This window comes from Gigantopelta aegis, chromosome 9, assembly GCF_016097555.1.
Source record: "Gigantopelta aegis isolate Gae_Host chromosome 9, Gae_host_genome, whole genome shotgun sequence".
Taxonomy (NCBI): Eukaryota; Metazoa; Mollusca; class Gastropoda; order Neomphalida; family Peltospiridae; genus Gigantopelta; species Gigantopelta aegis.
Genome location: NC_054707.1, coordinates 18,797,129 through 18,824,151, shown reverse-complemented (window position 1 = coordinate 18,824,151; position 27,023 = coordinate 18,797,129). Strand labels below are relative to the sequence as shown.

General features: G+C 38.0%; 1 protein-coding gene across 1 annotated transcript; it reads left to right on the top strand.

Moving 5' to 3' along the window:
- Window positions 1–2,319: 2,319 nt before the first annotated feature.
- Window positions 2,320–15,403, top strand: LOC121380589. Its single transcript, XM_041509474.1, has 3 exons — window positions 2,320–2,481; window positions 5,598–6,052; window positions 15,054–15,403. The coding sequence occupies exons 1-3, from the start codon at window positions 2,359–2,361 to the stop codon at window positions 15,202–15,204; spliced, it is 729 nt and encodes a 242-aa protein (XP_041365408.1). The 5' UTR covers window positions 2,320–2,358; the 3' UTR covers window positions 15,205–15,403.
- The last annotated feature ends 11,620 nt before the right edge of the window (window positions 15,404–27,023 follow it).

The following is a 27,023-nucleotide window of genomic DNA, read 5'->3' as shown; positions in this document are numbered from 1 at the left end:
GCCCCCTTGCGGTAAAGAGTACAATACTGTGCGGTAATTACATAGGAGTTTAACATTTGTATCACTGTCATTTGACCAGCCTCGGTGGCGTCGTGGTTAGGTCATCGGTCTACAGGCTGGTAGGTACTGGGTTCGGATCCCAGTCGAGGCATGGGATTTTTAATCCAGATACCGACTCCAAACCCTGAGTGAGTGCTTCGCAAGGCTCAATGAGTAGGTGTAAACTACTTGCACCGACCAGTGATCCATAACTGGTTCAACAAAGGCCATGGTTTGTGCTATCCTGCCTGTGGGAAGCGCAAATAAAAGATCCCTTGCTGCTAATCGGAAAGAGTAGCCCATGTAGTGCCGACAGCGGGTTTCCTCTCAAAATCTGTGTGGTCCTTAACCATATGTCTGACGCTATATAACCGTAAATAAAATGTGTTGAGTGCGTCGTTAAATAAAATATTTCTTTCTTCTTCTTTTTTTCATTGTCATTTGAACCCCCACGTCACAAGTTTTGACATCCTGCTTCATCATAAATATATACGCTATTTCATGTTGTTGTTTTGTTTGGGGGGGGGGGGGGGGGGGGGGGGGGGGGGGGGGGGGGGGACATAAAAATCGTATTCGAAAAACCCCATCATGAAATGGTATATTTATTATATACATCATTCCTAATTTTTGACAGTATCTTTTACTTTTTGTTAAGTTTACTTTTACGTGTTGTATTCCGTACGTTGGCGCAATAACCGCGTCATACTTTACTCAACCGAAAGTGCTTTATTTGTATGACCAACGTGGAAGAGAAGAGTTATTTTAGAAGGAAGAAGAAAGCGCTGTTCCTGTTTAGAAAGTATTTGAGAAGCGAACGCTCCAGCGTCGAATCATTCATCGTACAGGAACAAGCAAAGGTATTTCAAAACGTATATACATAATTTATATCATAGCTCAAAACGTAAATACATAATTTATATCATAGCTCAAAACATAGATATATAATTTATATAGTACAAATGTATCTCAAAACGTAGATATATAATTTATATAGTACAAATGTATCTCAAAACGTAGATATATAATTTATATAGTACAAATGTATCTCAAAACTTATATATATAATTTATATAATATCTCAAAACCTATATAAATAATTTATATTATATCACAAAACTTACATACATAGTTTGTATGTGTGTATGAGTGTGTTTGTGTGTGTGTGTGTCTTTGTGTGTCAGTGTGTGTGTGTGTGTGTGTGTGTGTGTGTGTGTGTGTGTGTGTGTGTGTGTGTGTGTGTCTTTGTGTGTGTAAGTTGCTCGGTCTTTTTGTTGCTTACACGATGAAATAATATTATGTTTTCTGTCAGTTAGACCAGAAAATGGTATACATCTAATAACCGTTTAATAACCGTTTGATGAATACCGTCCTGCGAATACCGTCCTGCGATCTTTTATATGCACCATCCCACAGACAGGATAGTATTACCACGGCCTTTGTTACACCAGTTGTGGAGCACTTGCGGGAACGAGAAATAGCCCAATGGGCCCACCGACGGGAATCGATCCTAGATCTATCACGCATCAGGCGAGCGTTGTACCACTGAGCTACGCCCCGCCCCCTTGCGGTAAAGAGTACAATACTGTGCGGTAATTACATAGGAGTTTAACATTTGTATCACTGTCATTTGACCAGCCTCGGTGGCGTCGTGGTTAGGCCATCGGTCTACAGGCTGGTAGGTACTGGGTTCGGATCCCAGTCGAGGCATGGGATTTTTAATCCAGATACCGACTCCAAACCCTGAGTGAGTGCTTCGCAAGGCTCAATGAGTAGGTGTAAACTACTTGCACCGACCAGTGATCCATAACTGGTTCAACAAAGGCCATGGTTTGTGCTATCCTGCCTGTGGGAAGCGCAAATAAAAGATCCCTTGCTGCTAATCGGAAAGAGTAGCCCATGTAGTGGCGACAGCGGGTTTCCTCTCAAACTCTGTATGGTCCTTAACCATATGTCTGACGCTATATAACCGTAAATAAAATGTGTTGAGTGCGTCGTTAAATAAAATATTTCTTTCTTCTTCTTTTTTTCATTGTCATTTGAACCCCCACGTCACAAGTTTTGACATCCTGCTTCATCATAAATATATACGCTATTTCATGTTGTTGTTTTGTTTGGGGGGGGGGGGGGGGGGGGGGGGGGGGGGACATAAAAATCGTATTTGAAAAACGCCATCATGAAATGGTATATTTATTATATACATCATTCCTAATTTTTGACAGTATCTTTTACTTTTTGTTAAGTTTACTTTTACGTGTTGTATTCCGTACGTTGGCGCAATAACCGCGTCATACTTTACTCAACCGAAAGTGCTTTATTTGTATGACCAACGTGGAAGAGAAGAGTTATTTTAGAAGGAAGAAGAAAGCGCTGTTCCTGTTTAGAAAGTATTTGAGAAGCGAACGCTCCAGCGTCGAATCATTCATCGTACAGGAACAAGCAAAGGTATTTCAAAACATATACATAATTTATATCATAGCTCAAAACTTAAATACATAATTTATATCATAGCTATCATTTATATAGTACAAATGTATATCAAAACGTAGATATATAATTTATATAGTACAAATGTATCTCAAAACGTAGATATATAATTTATATAGTACAAATGTATCTCAAAACTTATATATATAATTTATATAATATCTCAAAACCTATATAAATAATTTATATTATATCACAAAACTTACATACATAGTTTGTATGTGTGTGTGTTTGTGTGTGTGTGTGTGTCTTTGTGTGTCAATGTGTGTGTGTGTGTGTGTGTGTGTATGTGTGTGTGTGTGTGTGTGTGTGTGTCTTTGTGTGTGTATGTGTGTGTAAGTTGCTCGGTCTTTTTGTTGCTTACACGATGAAATAATATTATGTTTTCTGTCAGTTAGACCAGAAAATGGTATACATCTAATAACCGTTTAATAACCGTTTGATGAATACCGTCCTGCGATACCGTTATATCTTTTTCTTTCTTGAACTTATTTTCGTGCTTATATCCAATTAAGGTTCAAGCACGCTGTCCTGGTCACGCACACCTCAGCTATCTGGGATGTCTGTCCAGGACAGTGGGTTAGCTTTTAGTTGTTAGTGGTTAGTGAGATAGAGAGAGAGAGAGAGAGAGAGAGAGAGAGAGAGAGAGAGAGAGAGAGAGAGAGAGAGAGAGAGAGAGAGAGAGAGAGAGAGAGAGAGAGAAGAGGGTGTAGTGGCCGTACACCTACCCAATGAGTCGTTAAAACTCGGTCTGGTTGGGAGCCGGTATCGGGCTGCGAACTCTGTACATACTAGCCTTACAATGTATGTCCGATGGCTTCACCACGACACAACCGAGGTCGGTTAACGTTATACCCACACGTCTTTTCATTTAAATCTCGGGTCAGGGGTAAAGAGCTCGCCTGATGCGTGGTTGGTCTAGAATCTATCTCCGTTGGTGAGCCCATTGGGCTATTTCTCGTTCCAGCCAGTGCTCCACAAATAGTATAACATAAATCGTGGTATGCAGATCTTAAAATGAAAAAAAAAAATGAGGGGAGTGATTAATTGCTTTCTTAACTCTGATTAAGATACTACCATATTAAAGGCATATTGTCACAGATCACTGACCTATTTAATGGTCAAACAAAGTATTACCTGAACAAAAATAATTTGATTTGTCCCTAAATGTACTTTATTCAACCATCTTCATAACCACCATATTCCATTTATTAATGACATTTTGTAAAAATAATTGAATTATGGCAATGGTCCATAATTCGAAAACTAAAATTGCCAAGAGGGATGACATGGATTTCACTCGATCATGGTTCAGTTAAGGTGATGTGTTAGCTAGATTTGATTTCCAACAATTAATGTAAGTTTTATTTATTATCCATTTTTATAGAAATAAGGTCCTTAAATCCGTGACAGTATGCCTTTAAAACAACATAAATTAGGGGGTTTTAAGGGTTTTTTTTAAACGATCTGACTGGAGCACATTGATTTATTAATTATCGGTTATTGGATGTCAACCATATGGTAATTTTGACATATAGTCTTAGTGAGGAAACCCGCTACATTTTTCTATTATTAGCAAGGGATGTTTCATATGCACCATCCCACATACAGGAGAGCACATACCATAGCCATTGATATACCAGTCGTGATGCACTTGCTGGAACGAGAAATAACCCAATGGGTCCACCGACGGGGATTGCTCCCAAACCAACCGCTTTACCAGTGGGCTACTAATACGTCCCGCCCCATATAAATTCATATGTCAAGGAGAGATTACTCTGCTTAAATTAGTCTCAGGGGAGTGATTGGGAGCGGGACACATAAATGATAAGGTCTAGGTATGTACTATCCTGCCTGTGGAATATTTCATATAAAAGATTCATTGGTGCTAAACGAAAAGAGAAGACTATAAGGTGGCGACAGAGGGTGTTCTCTTTAATATCTTTGTGGTTCTTATTCATATCTTTGAATAAAGGAAATGTTTTATTTAACGACGCACTCAGTACATTTTATTTTTGGTTATATGGCGTCGGACATATGGTTGAGGACCACACAGATATTGAGAGAGAGAAAACCCGCTGTCGCCACTTCATGGACTATTTTTTTCGATTAGCAGCAAGGGGATCTTTTATGATTTACCAATCGTGGTGTACTGGCTGGAGCGAGAAATAGCCCAATGGGCCCACCGACGGGAATCGATCCCAAACCGACCGCGCATCAAACGAACGCTTTACCACTGGGCTACGTCCCGCCCCCCCCCCCCCCCCCCCCCCCCCCCCTCCCCCATATTTTTGAAGCCACACAGCAGTAATTAAAGTCTGCCTTTGTTTAACGACACCTTTAGGGCACATTGATTGATTTATTATCGGCTATTGAAATTAGGTAATTTTGACACATAGTCTAAGAAAGAAAACCCGCAACATTTTTACATTAGTAGCAAGAGATCTTTTATATGCACCGTCCCATAGACAGGATAGCACATACCACGGCCTTTGATATACCAGTCGTGGTGCACTGGCTGGAGCGAGAAACAATAATTAAAATGTGTTATGGACGTTGTTGGATATGAGTATGGGTAAGTTTTAGAAAGAAAGAAATATTTTATTTAACGACGCACTCAACACATTTTATTTACGGTTATATGGCGTCAGACATATGGTTAAGGACCACACCGATTTTTAGAGGAAACCCGCTGTCGCCACATAGGCTACTCTTTTACGACAGGCAGCAATGGATCTTTTATTTGGGCTTCCCACAGGCAGGATAGCACAAACCATGGCCTTTGTTGAACCAATTATGGATCACTGGTCGGTGCAAGTGGTTTACACCTACCCATTTAGCCTTGCGGAGCACTCACTCAGGGTTTGGAGTCGGTATCTGGATTAAAAAACCCATACCTCGACTGGGATCTGAACCCATTACCTACCAGCCTGTAGACCGATGGCCTAACCACGACGCCACCGAGGCCGGAAGGGTAAGTTTTAGAGTGCTTCCATCATAAAACTATTCAATAACGCAAGTCGTTAAATAAAATAAAACACTTTTTTTTCTTCTTCTTCTTTTTTCATGCGTAGATGAAGTACATCTGTTACATCGTGTTTGTCTTCGGTGTGTGTGTAGCTCTTGCCAATACGATGGAACAGAATCAGCAAGCACAAGACCAGATGATGGAACAGAATCAGCAAGTACAAGACCAGGTGATGGAACAGAATCAGCAAGCACATGACCATGTGATGGAACAGAACCAGCAAGCACAAAACCAGGTGATGCAACAGAATCAGCAAGCACAAGACCATGTGATGGAACAAATGGCGACAATGGACCAAATAGTAGACGTCGACGAGGCACATTTTGAACTGAGGGTAAATACTGCGGTACAAAGTGTATTGGGACGAGGCGCAGAACAGCTGTTACAGAGCTACAGCACATCCGAGACCGCAGTTGCCGGGCAGTACTCTGAACTGTTCGTGGTCTCTCAGACAGCAAGGACGACGTATCACGATCATGACCATGACAGGTGTTGTCCCACGTAAGTTCATGGAGTTAGATGATGATGATGATAACTAGTTTAACGTGCCCATATACCACTAGGGTTTCGAACACGCCCATCCCGAGTCCGACCTCCGATAAGATCGGTGGCCTGACTCGGGATGGAGGAGGGGGGGGGGGGGTTGAAAATGGGCAGAATTTTGAAAATAGCAATTAGTAAAAAAGTTAATAGAATAAATAAAAAAAAGGAAAAGGTTACAAGCCAAAAATAAAAAGAATTGACTGCTCGGCCGAATATTTATATAATTTGGAGCATTTTAGAAGGACAGTCCAAAATTAAATAAGAGAAAGAAGAGAGGATCGGACTATTTAATAATATTTAAAACAAAAGAAGTAATTTCGACATAAAATTTTGAACGCAGATCTAAAAGTTTAAAGTCCGATCGATATGTCCACGGAGTGGCCTCGTTAAGGCCGTTTGGGTGCACAGCTTAAAGGGACGAGATGGGTTGCATCCCGTCAAGAAAACCCCTAGATTGACAGTCGATAGACGTTGAAGGTGTAGTGCTGTGCTGAAATACAGATCTTGAGAAGCCGGATCCGTCTGAACGAAATGAAGGACCCCCAAGTCGAGCACACGAAAGCACGTGCAGTGTTCACACGCGAAACAAACACGTCTTACCGCGTGGAGCTCCAGACTGGGAATGACGGAGTTAGAGAGGTATGGTTGTCCCGTCAGGTCAGGTCAGGTCAGGTCAGGTCAGGTCAGGTCAGAGGGTTTTACGTGCACATTCAGAGCAAGCTGTCGAAGCGATTAAAAGAAAGAAAGAAATGCTTTATTTAACGACGCACTCAACACATTTTTATATATACGGTTATATGGTGTCAGACATATGGTTAAGGACCACACAGATAAATGAGATTTTTAGTAGGACCCCGCACAATGTTAGTTGGTACATTGACGCTAGTTCAAATTAAATTATAGGAATTTATTGGCCAGATTAAACAGTTCGGTGCACCTCAATTTTTTAACCACTCGGATGTTATTTGGTGTACATCTACCTATTAAACTTTTAGAGTCTAGACTCAAGACGCAATCTCTAATGACGTCATACGCAATTTCTTTTTTTGATATACGCAAGCGACAATATACGCAACAACTATACAATCACCGATAATAATCCATCTGGTTGAATTTAGCTCTACTGGGCTACTCTTTTCGATTAGCAGCAAGGGATCTTTTATATGCACCATCCCACAGACAGGATAACACATACCACGGCCTTTGGTATACCAGTAGATCTGACAGCATGGCGTGGACTCCCATGTCCAAGTGACATTGCGTCTGTAAATAATAATTAAAATAGCGACCAATCACATTTCGCCTTTTATAACGTTATTTGGAAGTATACAAATTCTAAAAATATCGAGCGATACTATTTAGGCGTCCGCCATACCGCGAATCATGCCAATACGTACGGGCCGTGTTAGGTGACTGCTCAACTGCAATATATTATATATACATATCTGTGAGGTCCTTAACCATATGTCCGACGCCATATAGCCGTGAATAAAATGTGTTGAGTGCGTCGTTAAATAAAACATTTCCTATTAACTCTTGTCAACATGTATGTCTTTTACTTTTGCAATTCTCATTTTATCCCATGAGCCCAACGAAACAAAAATTGGTACCATCTGAGGGCACCAAACAAAACTGTTATAATTATTTTAGTACACCCAAGGACAAAACAAAAATGCGTGATGGACTTTCCAATAGGGTATCTTTACCTAGTTATCACACTTTTAACATTTATCATTCAGGTGGCCGGCAAATCTGAGAAATCCGTGTTTTAGTGTTTACCAAAGCACTTATAAACCTTGTAGAACGGTACCCACAGTGATCTTTGTGGTTTTTGCATCTTTCTTAAGTGTTGATAAGGGTCCGAGGGGTGTAATTTAGTATCCTTGAGCATTTTTGAAATATTAAAGATGACGTCCAAGATGGCTGTCAAAACAGAACTGGAAACATCTCCAATATTTTATCAATAATGATGAAACTGTTCATGTTCATGGCGGTGTTTTCGGTGTCAGAGGATTCATATTGAACTACTCCCAGCTAATCAAGACATTTAAATTTATAGCAAGATTGTGAAGTTAGGAATTGAGGGTTTTTATTCACCAAGGAATATATTTACAACAGATGTTAACTGAGATATTGCATCATCATTTAATTCCAAGATCGCCCTGAAAATGGTCGTTAGGAATAAGACGTGGTTATATCTTACATTCCATTTTACCCCTAACAATTTGTTTTTACTTCAAATACACGGTTTTATAGTTGGCAAGAAATTCAGTTATTGCATTAACTTTCTACTGATAAATTTCATCATTTCCAAAATTCAAATTGGTTAACAAAATGGCTGAAAAAACAAAGATATGTATTATATGCATCACCTGAAAAGATCTTTTTGAAACCAATTGCCAATTTTTTAGGGTGTTCAATCCATTAAAAATACTTAACGTTAATAATTCTTATGCTGATCTCTATGTCTTAAGGGTGCACAAATCTACGTTTAAACTATCTAGAAGAAATATTACAACATACAGACCACGTCTATAATGCCAATCTGGCTGTGATAAATGGGCAACTTGTAACTGATGTTTTGGCAAAGACTGTGGAATCAGTTTTATCATTCCCATTTTTTGTCTCTTGATAATGGATATATACACATATATGTATGCATGTGTGTGTGTGTGTGTATGTGTGTATGTGTGTGTGTGTGTGTGTGTGTATGTATGTATATATATTTATCATATAATATCTTACATCTTCAGTGCAATCAAAGTATGTGATATTTTTCAGATCACATACTATAAGAATTTGATAACTTTGCAAATTAGATGTAAATTAGTCGAGGTCTCGGCACTAGGTTTATTGACATTTAAGCAAACGTACTTGGGTGACACTTCATGATTGACGTATGCATTCATAGTCATCAAATAAAAACATTTCAATGGCAATTTGAGTTCAGAAAACAATAAACGTTAGGCATTACTTTATTTTGATGTAAGGACATCCAAAATGACATCATTCGAGTTTGACGTCATTTCCATTCAAAAATACACCGCGCCGCACCGCGTCATTTGAATATCTAGTAATGGCGGACTGGAATTAAAGTTGCGTGTACAGTTTACAAAAACACGTTGTATTAATCTTGAGCTTATATGATAAAGAGATTATTTCCCTCGTGTACTTCGGTATCGTCAATATCATATATTAGGAATAAAAATAATGTATTATGCTCGCCATATATATACTTCATCACTACATTTCATTGACCATGACAATTTGTTTCGAAAATCTCGTCCGACATCAAGTTTTCTCGCCGTAACATTGTAATTTCTAGTATACGTATTCGGTTATTCCGTTATACGTACAATATTACCAAAAGGAGTTATCATATCAAATATCAACAAAAGGGTTGCTGCCTAGCAAAAATGATTAATTTTGAATATATATCACCCAATCCTAGGTGACCTAACAATGAATGAATGAATGTTTAACGACACCCCAGCACAAAAATACACATCGGCTATTGGGTGTCACATGCACAAACATAAAATACATGACCTTGAACACCAACATTACCCAGTCTGCGAAATTTGGTTAAAGAGCTCCATTGAATCGGATGATTTCAGAGAGTGCATGGTTTTACTCCATGTGGAATAGTTACTTGTGGAAGTGATCTAAAGCTTTGTATTTTCACCAATCAACGTCTGTACCATATAAATGTAGCCTTTCTGGTGACTTATCCATATCAGCATCTACGTCCTCAGGTTTAATAGGTTTAAATCCTTCAGGCACAATTTTGATAACTTTTGCTTTTGTAACCCTTTATATTATAGCAGCAGTATTACAGCCTGGAACGGCATTATACATCAAATGAGAAGCAACCTTTTTCATTGCTGTTTCCCCATTGCAGTTCTTGCTAGTAGCTCTGTCATTTGGACAGAAATCAGAAAAAGCATCTCTGAGATTATGCAACTAATTCGGTGTAGCTTTTACTAAAACAATACCACATTTTGAATGAAAATTGTAGCTGTCATGGGACAAATGATAAAACAACTGCTGCAATCCTTTTAAGTATGTCATTATTAGCCACTAAGTTCATTTGATGATGACCTATCATGTCCAGGTATAGCTGAAGCATACAGGTATACTAGTAAATTGCCATGTTATGGTGAGAATTGTTGGCGTCAAACAATTATATATTTTATTAGATAAATTGTCTCGGTCGACAAAATGCAAGGCTAAAGTATATATCAATTATATAGAGATAGAAAATGGGAATGATAAAACTATAAAGGATGGTTGAAAGGTTCTGAGACTAACTATGACAAATTATGCTGACGGAGTTTCTTGTTATTATTTGTTCAACATAATTCTCTACGCGGTTTACACACTGCTGCTAACGATGTTCGAGTGCTTGGATCACATTACTGTTGCAAGCTTCCTCCTGGTGGATTAAAACGTCATCCACAGCAGAACTGATACCATCTTCATTTGCATAATGTTTAACAGGTTTTACTTCACGTTTGGGAAGAGGTATAAATCTGGCGGTGCCAAATCTGGTGAATATGTAGGATGATAAATAAGTTGAAAGCCAGAGTCATACAAAGCAGTCATGGCAAACATAGGTGCATAGGTGTATTGGAACCAAGCGTGCTGAAACCTTTATCATACCCAATTTATTCCTTAACTTTCTCATGAGAAATGCCTGCTGTATTGGTTATGTGATGTGTGGTGAATGGTCGATCATCCGTGTATGTTATCAACATTTTCTTTGGTAGTGTCTGTTGAAGGCGGTCCTGGTCTTGGATCATTTTCGACGCTCTCTTGTGCTCTTGAACTACGCTACCTACCTTTTAACTGTTAACAGTGACAAAGGAAGAATCATCATCCCTTAAAGTTGATACCAATGCTGCATAGATGGCTGTAAGAGTTAGTCCTTTCAGTTGGAGATACTTGATGACAGCGCAGAAGCCAGTTGTGTCAATGTTGTAGCAACAGAGAATATCTAGTCACCTTAATGACTGGTGGTGCAAACACAAAATAGAAAAAGGTCCACTTGGTTCATATTCGAATCCCCCCCCCCCCCACACACACACCAAGGTCCAGATCACGCTACGCCCCTGGTAGAGATATGCTACAAGATTATGTATTTAGTCAAATGCAGCATATGCGCATAAAACATATTGTATTTAATACATGTACACTGTTATGACTGTACAATACGTAATTAATACCAGAACTTTCCGGCCACCCTTAGTATAAACATTAGTGACTGGTGACCTGCGTGCATATGCCCATTTATAACATCAATTTTGGCATTGTGAACTATGTGATCCTTGTCAAGCAACTTGTATGTAGATGTTTTTGGGGAAAAGGATTGGTTTACGCTTAAAACGTAGCTGTTGGTTTCACAATGATTGTTTACGGCAATACTTAACAAACACAGTGATCATTTCTTTCTTTTTGCAACCATTTTGGAATCTTGGATTCATGCAGTGATACAATTTATCTGTATTACAAAGTGATTACCAGAATGCTTTCCATTATAACAAAAGAAAAACCTTGTATTTGAAGTATAAATTATTCTTTGAGGAACGGGGCGGGACGTAGCCCAGTGGTACAGCGCTCGCTCGATGCGCGGTCGGTGTGGGATCGACCCCCCTCGGTGGGCCCATTGGGCTATTTCTCGTTCGAGCCAGTGCACCATGACTAGTATATCAAAGGCCGTGGTATGTACTACCCTGTCTATGGGATGGTGCATATAAAACATCCGTTGCTGCTAATCAAACATAGTAGCCCATGAAGTGGCGACAGCTGGTTTACACTCTCAATATATGTGTGGTCCTTAACCATATGTCTGACGCCATATACCCGTAAATAAAATGTGTTGAGTGCTTCGTTAAATAAAACATTTCTTTCTTTATATGTAGAATGTAAGATATGGCTACTGCTTACTCTTGGCGATCACTTTCATGACCATCTTGGATTGAAATGATAATGCAATATGTCAGTTAACAAGAGGTTTAATAAATGAATTCCTGGTCCATATTTACCCAGTTGATGTAAAATGCGATAAATTACGATTTCCCTGTTATAAATTACGATTTGCTTATATATTGGCGGCCATCTTGGAGTACAATGATGTTACAATGCCTTAATTAGCTGGGAATAGTTCAAAATGAATTCCTGGTGAAAGTGAATTTCAGTTTGTGTGATTAAAACTATCTATATATTGACATACAGATTAATAAAGAGAAACGTTACAAATTTTTTAGAAAAATACCCCACTCTACTAAAACTAATTTTCTGACCAAAAGCTACTCTGCAGAAAAGTCCACCCTTCTGTTTTGAGATCCAGATACATATATCCATCAAAAAAGTACAATTAAGTTTGGTACCCTCGGATGGTACCAATTGGTCAAATTTGGGGTCTCGGTTCATGGACTATTTTGGCTGTTCAGACACAGCAGAAGTCAGACCTGAAGACAATAAGTCGAGCGCTTGAGATAATAGGTGAAGCGCTGGAGATAATAAGTCGAGCATTCAAGATAATAAGTCGAGAGATTGACATAATAAGTCGAGAGATTGACATAATAAGTCGAGAGATTGACATAATAAGTCGAGAGATTGACATAATAAGTCGAGAGATTGACATAATAAGTCGAGCCCTCGAGGAAGTAAGTCGAACACTCAGTATTATAAGTCGAGAGATTGACATAATAAGTCGAGCATTCAAGATAATAAGTCGAGAGATTGACATAATAAGTCGAGAGATTGACATAATAAGTCGAGAGATTGACATAATAAGTCGAGAGATTGACATAATAAGTCGAGAGATTGGCATAATAAGTCGAGCATTCAAGATAATAAGTCGAGAGATTGACATAATAAGTCGAGCATTCAAGATAATAAGTCGAGAGATTGACATAATAAGTCGAGAGATTGACATAATAAGTCGAGAGATTGACATAATAAGTCGAGAGATTGACATAATAAGTCGAGAGATTGACATAATAAGTCGAGCCCTCGAGGAAGTAAGTCGAACACTCAGTATTATAAGCCGAGAGTTTGAGATAATAAGTCTAGCACTCAAGATAATAAATCGAACACCCAAGTTATAAGTCGAGCACTCAAAATAATTAATTGAGCACTTGAGATAATAAGTCGAGCAGTTGAGATAACAAATCGAGCACTCGAGACAATAAGTCGAGATTTTAAGACAATAAGTCGAGCAGTTGAGATAATAAATTTAAAGTTTGCTTGGTTTAACGACACCACTAGAGCACATTGATCTATTAATCATCGGTTACTGGATGTCAAACATTTGGTAATTTTAGATATTTTAGTCTTAGATAGGAAACCCGGCAAATTGTTTCATTAGTAGCAAGGGATCTTTTATATGCACCATTCCACAGACAAGATAACACATACCACAGTCTTTGATATACCAGTCGTAGTGCACTGGCTGGAACGAGAAATAGCCAAATGGGCCCACCTAAGGGGATCGATTCGCGACCGACCATGCATCGAGCGAGCGCTTTACCACTGGGCTACGTCCCGCCTTCGAAATGTAAGTCGAGTTTGCATTCAGAATGCACAGAAAAAAGGTCGATCGATGTTTACTTGTGGCTTAAAAGTATTTTGATGACGTTATGTTTGCGTGTCCTTAATATATTATCATATTATTTATTATATGGGTGGGGGTTTTTATGGTATGATAAAACGTTTGAGGCCTTAGTACATTTCAAATTACTGGTGTTTAACATAATCATAGTTTTTTTTGACATTGTATTCCCGAACGTTCATTCATTTCTGTGGCAAAGGGATTAAATTAAATCGTAACCATTTTGAATTAAATTTATATACGCAGTCCTCGGCCGTTACGGTCGTGGTTCACATATACGCTCCAATTCAAATAGATTGTCGTTCAAGTAATAGGCATATGTTACGTTTGTCTATTTCAACATTTGAAAAAAAACTAAACATAGGGGAGTGCAGTAATAAACTGGATTGTGTACTAAAATAAATAGATTTTGTGGCTATACTATCAAGGTTATTTTTTTCTTGAAACGAAAGTCCAACATTAAAGTTTTATATTGAAATTAATTGCCGGTATAATTCGTAATTCACCCGAAGCATTGCGTATACCTTCGAATCGTACCGAATGTTTTCAAATTATTTTCAAATCGCTGGCATGATTCTGCAAGTAAGGTTTTGATTGGTCGAATGAAAGGTCAACTGGGTATGAATTCCAACAGGATGCTAACAGATCCACAGGTAACAGTTATCAACCAGTGGAGCTGATTTAAATCAGATTACGATAATAATGTCTTTGACATTGTCTGCCTGTCTCTGTGTCTGTGTCTCTCCCTCTTTCTCTCTCTCTCCCTCCCCCCCCCCTCTCTCTCTCTCTCTCTCTCTCTCTCTCTCTCTCTCTCTCTCTCTCTCTCTCTCTCTCTCTCTGTATCTCTCTCCGTCTCTCTCTCTCTCTCTCTCTCTCAATCTTCCTCTCTCTCTCTCTTTCTCTCTCCTTCCCTCTGTCTCTCTCCTTCCCTCTGTCTCTCTCCCCCTCTTTCTCACCACCACCACCACCACCACACCACCCCCCCCCCCTCTCTCTCTCTCTCTCTCTCTCTCTCTCTCTCTCTCTCTCTCTCTCTCTCTCTCTCTCTCAATCTTCCTCTCTCTCTCTCTCTTTCTCTCTCCTTCCCTCTGTTTCTCTCCTTCCCTCTTCTCTCTCCCCCTCTTTCTCACCACCACCCTCTCTCTCTCTCTCTCTCTCTCTCTCTCTCTCTCTCTCTCTCTCTCTCTCTCTCTCTCTCTCTCTCTCTCTCTCTCTCTCTCGCGCACACACACACACACACATAGACACACAGTTTACACACACACAAACACACGCAGGCAGGCAGGCACGCACGCACGCACACAGACTATTCTTTTAAAATAAAACAGTGTATGTTTGTTTCAGACGATTCTATTACAGAAGACCTCTTTTCCTTCGGAATACACGTGGACACTTCAAATTGCTTGTACAGCTGACAAACATACGGAGGTATCAGTTTGTGCGATATGCAGAATGCGTGTACGTATTTTGGGTAATGTTTTGCATGTGTAGTTAGTGTTTGGTTTTTCTATTGTACAACAGTAATGTCATAAATACAGTACGAGAAATACTGACTTGAGCTGTGTAATGTTATAAATCATTGACCAACTTGTGTTTAAAACGACTTCAAGGTGTTTAAACTTGTGTTTAAAACGACTTCACACTGTGAGCCTAAATGGTTTTGTTGGAACAAAAGTAATAAACAAACAACAGATTCGGTGATGTCTTTAAAGAAAAAGAAACTTTAACTTTAATAACTGTAGATGAGAAACTCTTTTTTATCTAGATTTAAAGTTTCTTTAATTCTCACTCATTCCTTTCTCCTTTTTTATTATTTTATTATTTGATTTATCACACTGCCTCTGATCCAGCAGCTCCTCCTATCTTTCAACTTACCACATCCACATCCCAGTCCTTGTCTCTCCAAAGACGACAGGTGATTTTCTCTTGTGGCCGACCATACTACACACCTGCCATTTCCCATCAGATTTTAGCTGTGGGCTATCTCTTTTTTTTTTTTTCAGACCTGGGGCTGGAAGTTGTAACGGGTACTGTACGATGGAAATGATGTCTGTATATTTAATGGTTTGGGACCTAAACTCGGGTTTCATTTGGCCCTTCTCGATCGACAGATTCGAGGTACCTGGATACTGCTCCTGCAAACGATGGCTCTGACTATATAACTTCTGGAACCAATAATGATTGTAATTGTTATAGTATGTAGATTACAAAAACATATGGCTCCCTTTTTTTCTAATGAAGGTCAAGGTCATTTTGACGTTCTTCAAGGTCAGTACCCAAATTTCGATCTAAAACATCAATGTGAGAGGTGTTTTTTCTTTAGAACATGGACATGCAGAATATCAATGGATAGCTTGTGGTGAGTATGGTCCATGAACCGAGACCCCAAATTTGACCAGTTGGTACCATCCGAGAGCACCAAACTTAATTGTACTTTTTTGATGGATGTATGTATCTGGATCTCAAAACAGCATGATGGACTTTTCTGCAGAGTAGCTTTAGATCAGAAAATGAGTTTTAGTAGAGTGGGGGTATTTTTCTAAAAAACAAATTCACTTTTCTCTTTATCAATCTCTATGTCAATATATACATAGTTTTAATCACACAAACTGAAATGCACTTGTCATCATTCACCAGGAATTCATTTTGAACTATTCCCAGCTAATTAAGGCATTGCAATATCATTGTAATCCAAGATGGCCGCTAATATATAGGCAAATCGTAATTTATAACAAGGAAATCGTAATTTATCGGAGTTTACATCAACTGGGAAAATATGTTTATGTTATTAAAAAAAAAATTCTTTATGGACCCAGGAATTCATTTATTAAACCTCCTGCTAACTGACATATTGCATTATCATTTCAATCCAATATGGTCATGAAAGTGATCGCCAAGAGTAAGCAGTGGCCATATCTTACATTCTACATATATTTCCCAAAGAATAATTTATACTTCAAATACAGGGTTTTTGTTATATGGAAAGCATTTCAGTTCTGGTAATCACTATGTAGTACAGATATATTTTATCACTGCATGAATCCAAGATTCCAAAATGGTTGCAAAAAGAAAGAAATGATCACTGTATTTGTTAAGTGTCACCTAAAACAATCATTTTGAAACCAACAGCTACGTTTTAAGGGTAAAACAATCTACATATAAGTTGCTTGACATGGATCAAATAGTTGACAATGCCAACATTGCTGTGATAAATGGGCATAAGCACGCAAGTCACCAGTTATTAGTGTTTACACGAAGGGTGGCCGAAAGGTTCTGGTATTAATTACGAATAATGTATTGTACACTCATAACAGTATACATGTATTAAATACAATATGTTTTATGCTCATATGCTGCATTTGAACCAAATACATAATCTTGTAGCATATCTCTACCAGAGGCGTAGCGTGATCTGGACCTGGGGTGGGGGGTGGGGGGATTCGAATATGAACCAAGTGGACCTTTTTCTAATTTGTGTTTGCACCACCAGAAACTCCATATTTATAAACCTGTATGTTTTAGTTCTGAAAGCGGCCATTTGCTTCAGCGGGGGGGGGGGGGGGGGGGTCGTCCGAACCACCACCCACCCACCCCCTAGCCTCCGCCCCTGTCTACAGTCATCAAAGTGACTAGATATTCTCTGTTGATAAAATGTTTTTTGAAAAAACTGGCTTCTGCGCTGTCACCAATTATCTCCAACTGAAAGGAGTACTTCCAACAGCCATCCATACAGCATTGGTATCAACTTTAAGGGATGATGATTCTTCCTTTGTCACTGTTAACAGTTAACAGGTGGGTAGCGGAGTTCAAGAGCAGAAGAGAGCGTCGAATATAATCCAAGACCGCCTTCAACAGAGACTACCAAAGAAAATGTTGATAACATACACGGATGATCGACGACTCACCACACACCACATAGCCATTACAGCAGGCATTTCTTATGAGAAAGTTAAGGAATAAATTGGGTATAACAAAAGTTTCAGCACGCTTGGTTCCATATTGGAACTTCCAATACACCTATGCACATGTTGTTGCCATGGCTACTTTATATGACTGTGGCTTTCATCTTATTGATCATCCTCCATATTCCCCAGATTTGGCACCTCTTGTACCTCTTCCCAAACGTGAAGTAAAACTTGTTAAGCATTATGCAATGAAGATGATATCATTTCTGCTGTGGATGACTTTTTATTCCACCAGGAGGAAGCCTGCACCACTAGTGTGATCCAAGCACTCGAACATCGTTCGCAGCAGTGTGTAAAGCGCGTAGAGGATTATGTTGAACAAATAATAACAAGAAACTCCGTCAGCATAATTTGTCATAGTTAGTCTCAGAACCGTTCAACCATCCTTTATAGTTTTATCATTCCCATTTTCTATCTCTATATAATTGATATATACTTTAGCCTTGCATTTTGTCGACCAAGACAATTTATCTAACAAAACATATAATCGTTTGACGCCAACAATTCTCACCATAACATGGCAATTACTAGTATACTTGTATGCGTAGAGGATTATGTTGAACAAATAATAGCAAGAAACTCTGTCAGCGTAGCAGAAATGTAGTTATGAAGTGTGTGTATATATATATATATATATATATATATATATATATATGTGTGTGTGGTGTGTGGTGTGTGTGTGTGGTGTGTGTGTGTGGTGTGCTGTGTGTGTGAGGTGTGTGTGTGGTGTGTGTGTGTGTGGTGTGTGTGTGTGTGTGTGTGTGTGTGTGTCCATTATCAAGAGACAGAAAATGGGAATGATAAAACTGATTCCACAGTCTTTACCAAAACATCAGTTACAAGTTGCCCATTTATCACAGCCAGGTTGGCATTATAGACGTGGTCTGTATGTTGTAATATTTCTTCTAGATAGTTTAAACGTAGATTGGCGCACCCTTAAGACACAGAGATTAGCATAAGAATTATTATTTTAGATGGCATTTTAGGTAACGTTAAGTATTTTTAATGGATTGAACACCCTCAAAACGTAGCAAAAAGATTGTTTCAGGTGATGCATATAACACGTATCTTTGTTTTTGCAGCCATTTTGTTAACCATCTTGAATTTTGGAAATTATAAAATTTATCACTAGAATGTTAATGCAATAATTGAATTTCATGGCCTATAAAACCCTGTATTTGAAGTAAACATTATTGTTTGGGGTAAAATAGAATGTAAGATATCTTAACGACCATTTTCTGGGCGATCTTGGATTTAAATAATGATGCAATATCTCAGTTAGCATCTATTGTAAATGTAGTCATTGGTGAATAAAAACCCCTCATCTTCTAACTTCACAATCTTGCTATAGTTGATGTAAAATGAAATAAATTTCAATGTCTTGATTAGCTGGGAGTAATTCAGTATGAATCCTCTGACACCCAAAACACCGCCATGAACATCAACAGATTTCGTCATTATTGATAAAGTATTGGAGATGTTTCCAGTTCTGTTTTGAAAGCCATCTTGGACACCATTTTGAATAGTTCAAAAATGCTCAAGGAAGGAAGGAAATGTTTTATTTAACGATGCACTCAACACATTTTATTTACGGTTATATGGCGTCAAACATATGGTTAAGGACCAGACAGATATTGAGAGAGGAAACCCGCTGTCGCCACTTCATGGGCTACTCTTAAATGCTCAAGGATACCACATTACATGCTTCGGATTCTTAATCAACATTTACGAAAGATGCAAAAACCACAAAGAACATTGTGGGTACCGTTCTACAAGATTTATAAGTGCTCTAGTAAACACTGTTAAAAGTGTGATAACTGGGTAAAGCTACCCTTTTGAGAAGTCCATCATGCATTTTTGTTTTGTCCTTGGGTGTACTAAAACAATTATAACACTTTTGTTTGGTGCCCTCAGATGGTACCAATTTTTGGTCTGGTTCATGGACTAACAAGTCAATATTATCATAGTGTCATAAAACATGTTAATAGCTATTTTTAATTAAATATAGTTTTAAAGTCTTTTTTTTCCTCTTTTTTGGTTTATATTATAAAATTTATATATGCCTGAATTATTTCTGTTTCTTAGGTAAATTAAGGGAATATACGACATTTTGTATTATAGCGAGCACACTATATTACCTGCCCTTAAATATTATGTGTGCATTTCAACTAAAAGGTTTCGCTCAATATTAACATCATCATCCGACCCGTCACCATCAAGGACAAATGTGTGTCTTTGATGATAGAAACATGCCATTTTGTATTTTAGGACATATCTTAGGACATATTTTTGAAATAGGAAAATTGGAGATTTATTCGGTGATTGTTGTGGCAGCTTTGGCTGTTATGAAAGCCAGTGTAGGTGTCAGAATTGAACATATGTATTGTTATTTACACACACACACACACACACACACACACACACACACACACACACATATATATATATATATATATATATATATATATATATATACGTTACACATCTTGTAGGTTACTGTTTAATGACTTTTTGTGGGGGGGGGGTTTTAAAATAGCTAACATTAAAATTTCACAAGGACAGCATCAGACTTGAATTAACACTGTTCATTAGAGAAGGGTTACATGTATATCCACCTTATCTCTTTGTTCCAGGCTTTATTACATTTCTTGTCAAGTACAGACACATTTTGCTTTAAGAAGTTGATGCTGTCAGTGAAGGACATTCTAAAATCCAAATACACACAATGGACAGTTTTCTTTGTTCTGGCCATAATAGCAACATCCGTGAAACTGAATATTTGTATAGCCATGGTTTGCCTTTGACGCTGGAAACACTTTTAAATAACTGGATGCCCATGTGATGTCTTGAAGTCTAGGATCTGGCAGGTGTCTTTCATTGCCCATATGTTACTTAGGCTGCTGTGACAAAATGTTTTTGTTCATTGGTATGATCAAGAAAATATACTGGACAAATGGTGAGGCAATATTTAATACAGGTTTCTGTGCTTTAACCAGTCCATCATTCTCAGAGCATAGAAAATGATTTTAATGGTAATACAGCATGCAGGAAAATGCAATGTTCCATAATTGCCATTACCAACTAAATCGACACATGCCTTGCGTTGGAATAACATAGAGCTAGAAAGTTGAAGTTTGATTTGTTCAACGACACCATTAGAGCACGTTGCTTTATTAGTCATCGCCTATTGAATGTCAAACATTGGGTCAGATAATCTAAGAGAAACCCGCTATATGTTTTGTTTGATGTACTAGGCGTGGAGCACTGGTTGAGACAGGAAAAAACAATCAGAACTTGGGTTCACCTACGGGATTCAATACGTCGACTCTAGCAACTCAGGTGAACGCTCTGCCGACTGAGTTAGATTCTTCCCCCACGTAGAGATAAAAATCAGTGTGAACAATTCTGCCGTCGAAAATTCTATTTATGTCGCTGTAAGAAATGGTGTCAAAAGGTTTCAGGGCGTTTCTATTATGCAGAGACATAACATTATGCAGTATGTTACACAAGCAGATCCTCGCGGTACAAGGGGTAAACCACTTTTATGACTAGTATTTGCTGTATTCTGACAGGCTGTCGGGTCGAAAACTATTTCTTATTTTAACTCTTTTTAAAAATTCTTTAATATATTTTGTCTTACACAAATGGGCCATCTATAAAGTACTTTTTAAAAAATAGTTTATTGCCCCAGGAATACGTTATGATAGTGTCAGGGTTGGGGTCCTGATTTCACTACCTTACAAAGTACATAGCAAACAATATACTAATATATAAAAAAGGAGCTGTGACAAAAGTGGAAATAAAAAGAAGATTGAAAAGAGAAAACTTAAAATAAAGTTATAGATATACTTCCAAACTGGCGTCATACTTAAAATTATACACATAACAAAAGTATTAAGTGTCTCAGTTGTGGCCTTCTAGAACTTTTAACCATGGTCCCCAATTGTCGTCGAATTCTGTATGTAAACAGTTTTTGTAATATATGTATTTTTCTATTTGTAACTTATCTTTAATAAAATTGTTGATACCAGTTTCATTTAGTGTACTCTTTGGTAATTTTGATTTGTATATGTAATATTTTACGTTAACAATTAACCAGTTGACAAATATATGTTTACTATTTATAATTCCAAATAAGACTGTGTTCCTATTCAACTGGGTATAATCACCTTTTTGTAATAACCATTTTTCTATAATACTCCAGAGTTCAACGACTTTAGGACAGACATAAAATAGATGCTGCAGTGTTTCTGGTTCATGTGAACAAAAGTTACACATACTAGAATCAATCAGTTTTATTTTATGTAAAAAGGTATTTGTTGGTATAATTCTATGTAAAATGTGGTACTGAAACCACAACAGCGTTGGGTCTTTTAAAGAGCAAAATGGTAAACTATAATATTTCGCCCATAATGAAGAGGTAAAATCACACCCTTCCGCTGAATATTTCATTTGTGATGTAGGAACTATAGATGATTTATTTAGTACATTTGCCCAGAAGGGGGAGGGGTGTCAGGCATTGCAAAGGGAGGGGTACATACGCCAAAATGTATTATTTTATTGGTGTCAGATGGATGCAGTCCATGCTCCTAATTGTGTCCGATGTACTTTACAGCGTGAAAGATCAATTTACACCTGGACACGCGGGGGGTGGGGTGGGTGGAGGAGGGGTGTAAAGATCAAATGTACAAAAGGAGTACATGGAGGTGGGGTGATAAAACGATCCCTGATTTTGAAAAAAAAAACTTTATGGGTGGTCTCCAATTAGTAGTCTAAAATACCTACTTCCCATTTTACAGTGACAAGATGGCGCACATCTCTCAGCAAATTTACTTGCGCTTTGGTCAATGCCCATATTGTACACACTAGCAGAAAGGTGTGTGCACCCCCTACTTTTGAGTTACAATGAACAGACCCTTTTTGGCAGACACTAAATATCTCTTTTTTAACAGAAACTGCAAACTTTGTGGTGAATTTGACCAAATATTACTACATCTGGTACCGGTAGTTGGAATATTTCACCCCCTCCTTCAAATTTCTATATCCGCCCTAACAAAAATAAAACAAATATTTATGCATGTTTTAGTGTAGTTTGCATGGTTTCCTTTCTTTTAACATGCTACATTCCAATAGTTTAAAGACAATATACAGTGACACCTTTATTTACTTAGTGCCTTGAACAGATTTATAGTGGTGACCTTTGATGACCTCAGAATGACCTGGATATTCATAAAAAAAATGGAACCATATTTTTTTTTCTGAATCTGTTTACAATAGTGATTATAAATATCATTGGTTCCAAAAATTAACATACAATTCCCACGGGACCTATTTTAGCTACATATGCCCCTACACTAACTGGTCAAAAGTCGTAGTCTGTGCTTTCCTGTCTGTGAGAAAGTGCATATAAAAGTTCCCTTGCTGCTGATGGAATAAATGTAGCGGGTTTCCTTTGATGACAATGAGTCATAATTACCAAATGTTTGACATCCAATAGCTATGATTAATTAATCAATGTGCTCTAGTGGTGTCGTTAAGCAAAACAAATTCTGTTGTAGTAACACACCTTAGTGGTATGTGGGTTCGTGGAAGAGGAAGAGAGAGAGAGAGAGAGAGAGAGAAGGGGGGGGGGGGGGTCATTCTGTCGATTAAGCAGCGAGGAATCTTTTAAAGGCACTGTTCCAAAAAAAAAATATAGTACATACCACAACTTTTGATGTACTAATTGTTGGATACTGGTTGGGATGGGGAAACACACAATAGGTCCGCTGAGGAGGTTTGATCCTGCGACCCATTGCACCTCAGGTGAGTGATCTACCACTCAGCTACATCCCGTCCCTCAGTGGTAAGCTCACGCTTGAGGTGTAAGGGGTTGCTGGGTCTAACCTCTACACCCACACCCCTTCCCATTAGAATGGCCCACAGCGTAATTCTACTTTCATTTATTAATTTATATCGATTTTCGTGCTTCTGTCCAATTAAGGTTCCAGCACGCTGTCCTGGGCACACATCTCGGCTATTTAGGCTGTCTGTACAGTACAGTGGGTTAATGATTAGTGAGAGAGAAGTCGGTATAGTAACCTTACACCTCCCCATTGAGTTGTTAAACTCGCTCTGGGTGGGAGCTTGTGTACCAAATCCAATATTTACAAGCCTTAACTTCGATGGTTTATCGGTGCTCTAGTGCTGTCGTTAAACAAAACAAACTGTTCACTGTTGGTCGGAAATCTCTTACAATGGCAGCAAACTCAGACCAGTCCCTTTAATATGACTTCCCGAATAACGAATTTTAGGGGGGGGTCATATTTAGTCAACACCAGGATTGGGACGTAGCCTGATGCGCGGTCGGTCTGGGATCGATCCCCGTTGGTGGGCCCATTGGGCTATTTCTCGTTCCAACCAGTGCACCACGACTGGTATATCAAAAGCCATGGTATGTATTATCCTGTCTATGGGATGGCCAATATAAAAGATTACCATCCAACAGCCGATGATTAATAAATCAATGTGCTCTAGTGGTGTCGTTAAACAAAACAAACTTTAACTTTCAGTCAACACCAGTTCATATTTATCAAACTCAGGACTGTCCCTTTAATATCACTTTCTGAATAATTAATTTTTTTTTTTCATAAAGTCAACACCAGTTCATATTTATCAAACTCAGGACTGTCCCTTTAATATCACTTTCTGAATAATTAATTAATTTTTTTCATAAAGTCAACACCAGTTCATATTTATCAAACTCAGGACTGTCCCTTTAATATCACTTTCTGAATAATTAATTAATTTTTTTCATAAAGTCAACACCAGTTCATATTTATCAGGACCGTCCCTTTGCTGCTTAAGTAAGGCTTTTGCACTGGTATGCATATTCAACGATATATAATGCACATTATTGCTTAATATCAACAAGTATATTATTATATTTAATTAATAAAATGGTTAAATGTGACGGCTATTAGATATAACGGGAGCAGCCATTTTCTTCCATTCCAGTCAATACGCCCTCTGGCGAGCTGGTGATTACGTAATAATTAACGCGTAACGTCAGGAATAAGTCTTAGAACTAGAGAACCAAATCTACCTCTTTTTTGCGGGATGATAAAATAGTCATGCATTGCCATGTTCTGTAATAATATGCGTCTCGGTAAGCCAGTAATAAGCAAAAGAAACCATTATAAGCAAAGTGGCTACACAGCAAGTCGAAATAAATACATCATGTTTTGTCCATGCATTAACCTACACACTGAAATGATACACGGAGTGTTTTCTTAGTTAATTGGTCTATGCTGTTAGTTGCCTCTACCTGTGATTCCTGATTGGCAGATGTGTATTTGAGTGGTAACCAGATGAGCCAATTAATTGACGCTGTCTAGACACAAAAATGCATACCGGTATTGTGTAATATTACCTGTCGCCCCTAAAATAAAAATGGACATGGTTTTTTTTACTGTAAATAGTTCTGTAAAACTATTGATTAAGTAGACTTTTCCATCTAAAACCACAGAACTGACCAATTACTTAGTCCCCAAAAAAAGAAAATTATCACTTGGGTATCGTGGGATGTCGTTTTTGCTCCAACGTAGCATACCAATAGGTCTATTAGTGTAAATTTTTCCTTTGGAGAAAAATACTATAACCCCATTTCGTTCCGTTAATGTAACTTGAAATATATTTAGTTAAATAGTTTATCATATTATCACGTCATTTATGTTGTTTTACAAGTCATGTTCAGGGGCGTAACTACGTGTCCGCAATGTACTCATTTGAGTACAAAATGTTTCTGCTTATACGCAATTTAGGTATTCGAGTGCACTTTTGTTTTCAACAATCGCACTAAAATCTCAACGTTACGTATTAACGCTCCACTTTAGGGGAATCTCCAACGTCATTCAAAGCTTGGGTTTCATGAAGATATGACAGTCGTAATGACGTCATACGAATTTGACCAATACAAGTGTTTGTAAGAAAATAAGTTTTACAGATTGGAATTACTAGTGACTGAATGGCACGATTTTGAGTGGTTTCGCTATTTTCTTGAGTACACATTTAAAAAGTCTAGTTACGCCCCTGATGTTGATCAAAGAAAAGTGCTTTGTCGAAAATTACTGCTTTTATTTACACTGTGCATACAGGATTTGGTCAGTCCTGAGGTGATATCACTTCGCCCCAAGCTAGCTGTACCGGACGCCTCGAAAGGAAAAGAAAATGGCTGCCACCAGTCAGCAGGAATAATCACGTTTTTTCATTAACACTAAAATTACGCGTTTTTCATTTGTTAAAGTGTCAGTATGTGTTGGTGGTCCGGGTATACATCTTTCCAACATATGAGGCTTCTGTTTTAGTTTACCCTCCCTGTAATATCACGAATTCATTTTCTTTTTCTTCACAAAGTCAACATCAGCTCATATTTATCAAACAAAGCATAGACGTGTGAAGTAAGGTTTGAAACCTATAACTATTAGTGAATGGATTCTACAACACGCCTGCTATACAAATCATTATACACGTATTGTATATGGGGAAAAAAAGACAGATATACAACGCCTTAAGTCTACCATTTTAAGAGGATACAACCGTTTCCTCTTAGAAAGAGTCTCAGTAACTAATTGTGTGTGCACGTGTGGTGTGTGTATGTATGTATGTATGTATGTATTGTATTGTATTGTATTGATATATGAATACCTATATAGTTTATGTATGTTGAGGTTGACTGTTACATACATACATATATATATATATATATATATATATATATATATATATATATATATATATATATATATGTACTGGCGCAGGGGATAATTAAATCCATTCTGGCGTCACAGATTGTCTCATTCCGTTGCTGGGACTCGAACCTGTGGCATCGAATCGCCCGCATCTTGCAAACTTGTTACGATACGTTCTGAGTTATCGAGTCATCCTTAAAAAGAATGCTCTTTAACTCAACCATATGCATATGTGTATGTTTGCGCGTGTGTGTGCGCGTACGTGCGTGTGTTACATTATGTATATGGTTGTGTATGTATATGTACATGTGTGTATGTGAGAGTGTGTCTGTGTATGTGTAGGTATGAGTGTATGTGTGTATGTGAGCGTGTGTCTGTGTATGCGTAGGTATGAGTGTGTATGTATGTGCGTCGGGTTTGTTTACATCTTTAGTTTGAACCAAAAAGAAGGAAAAAAAATTCAAAGTTCCCGATTTTTTACAAAACAGGAAAACTGTATACCTTTTCTTCCGCTATAGTATTACTGAAATCTACACTGGATGTGACTAAGAACAATACAATTACACAGGCTTTAAGAACAATACAATTGCACAGGCTTTAAGAATAATACAATTGCACAG

Excerpts from the sequence above, each read along its gene's own strand:
- LOC121380589 (XM_041509474.1), top strand. The coding sequence starts at position 2,359 with ATGACCAACGTGGAAGAGAAGAGTTATTTTAGAAGGAAGAAGAAAGCG. Across the intron at positions 2,482-5,597 it reads TCGTACAGGAACAAGCAAAG|ATGAAGTACATCTGTTACAT; the intron begins GTATTTCAAAAC and ends TTTCATGCGTAG. Across the intron at positions 6,053-15,053 it reads CATGACAGGTGTTGTCCCAC|ACGATTCTATTACAGAAGAC; the intron begins GTAAGTTCATGG and ends TGTTTGTTTCAG.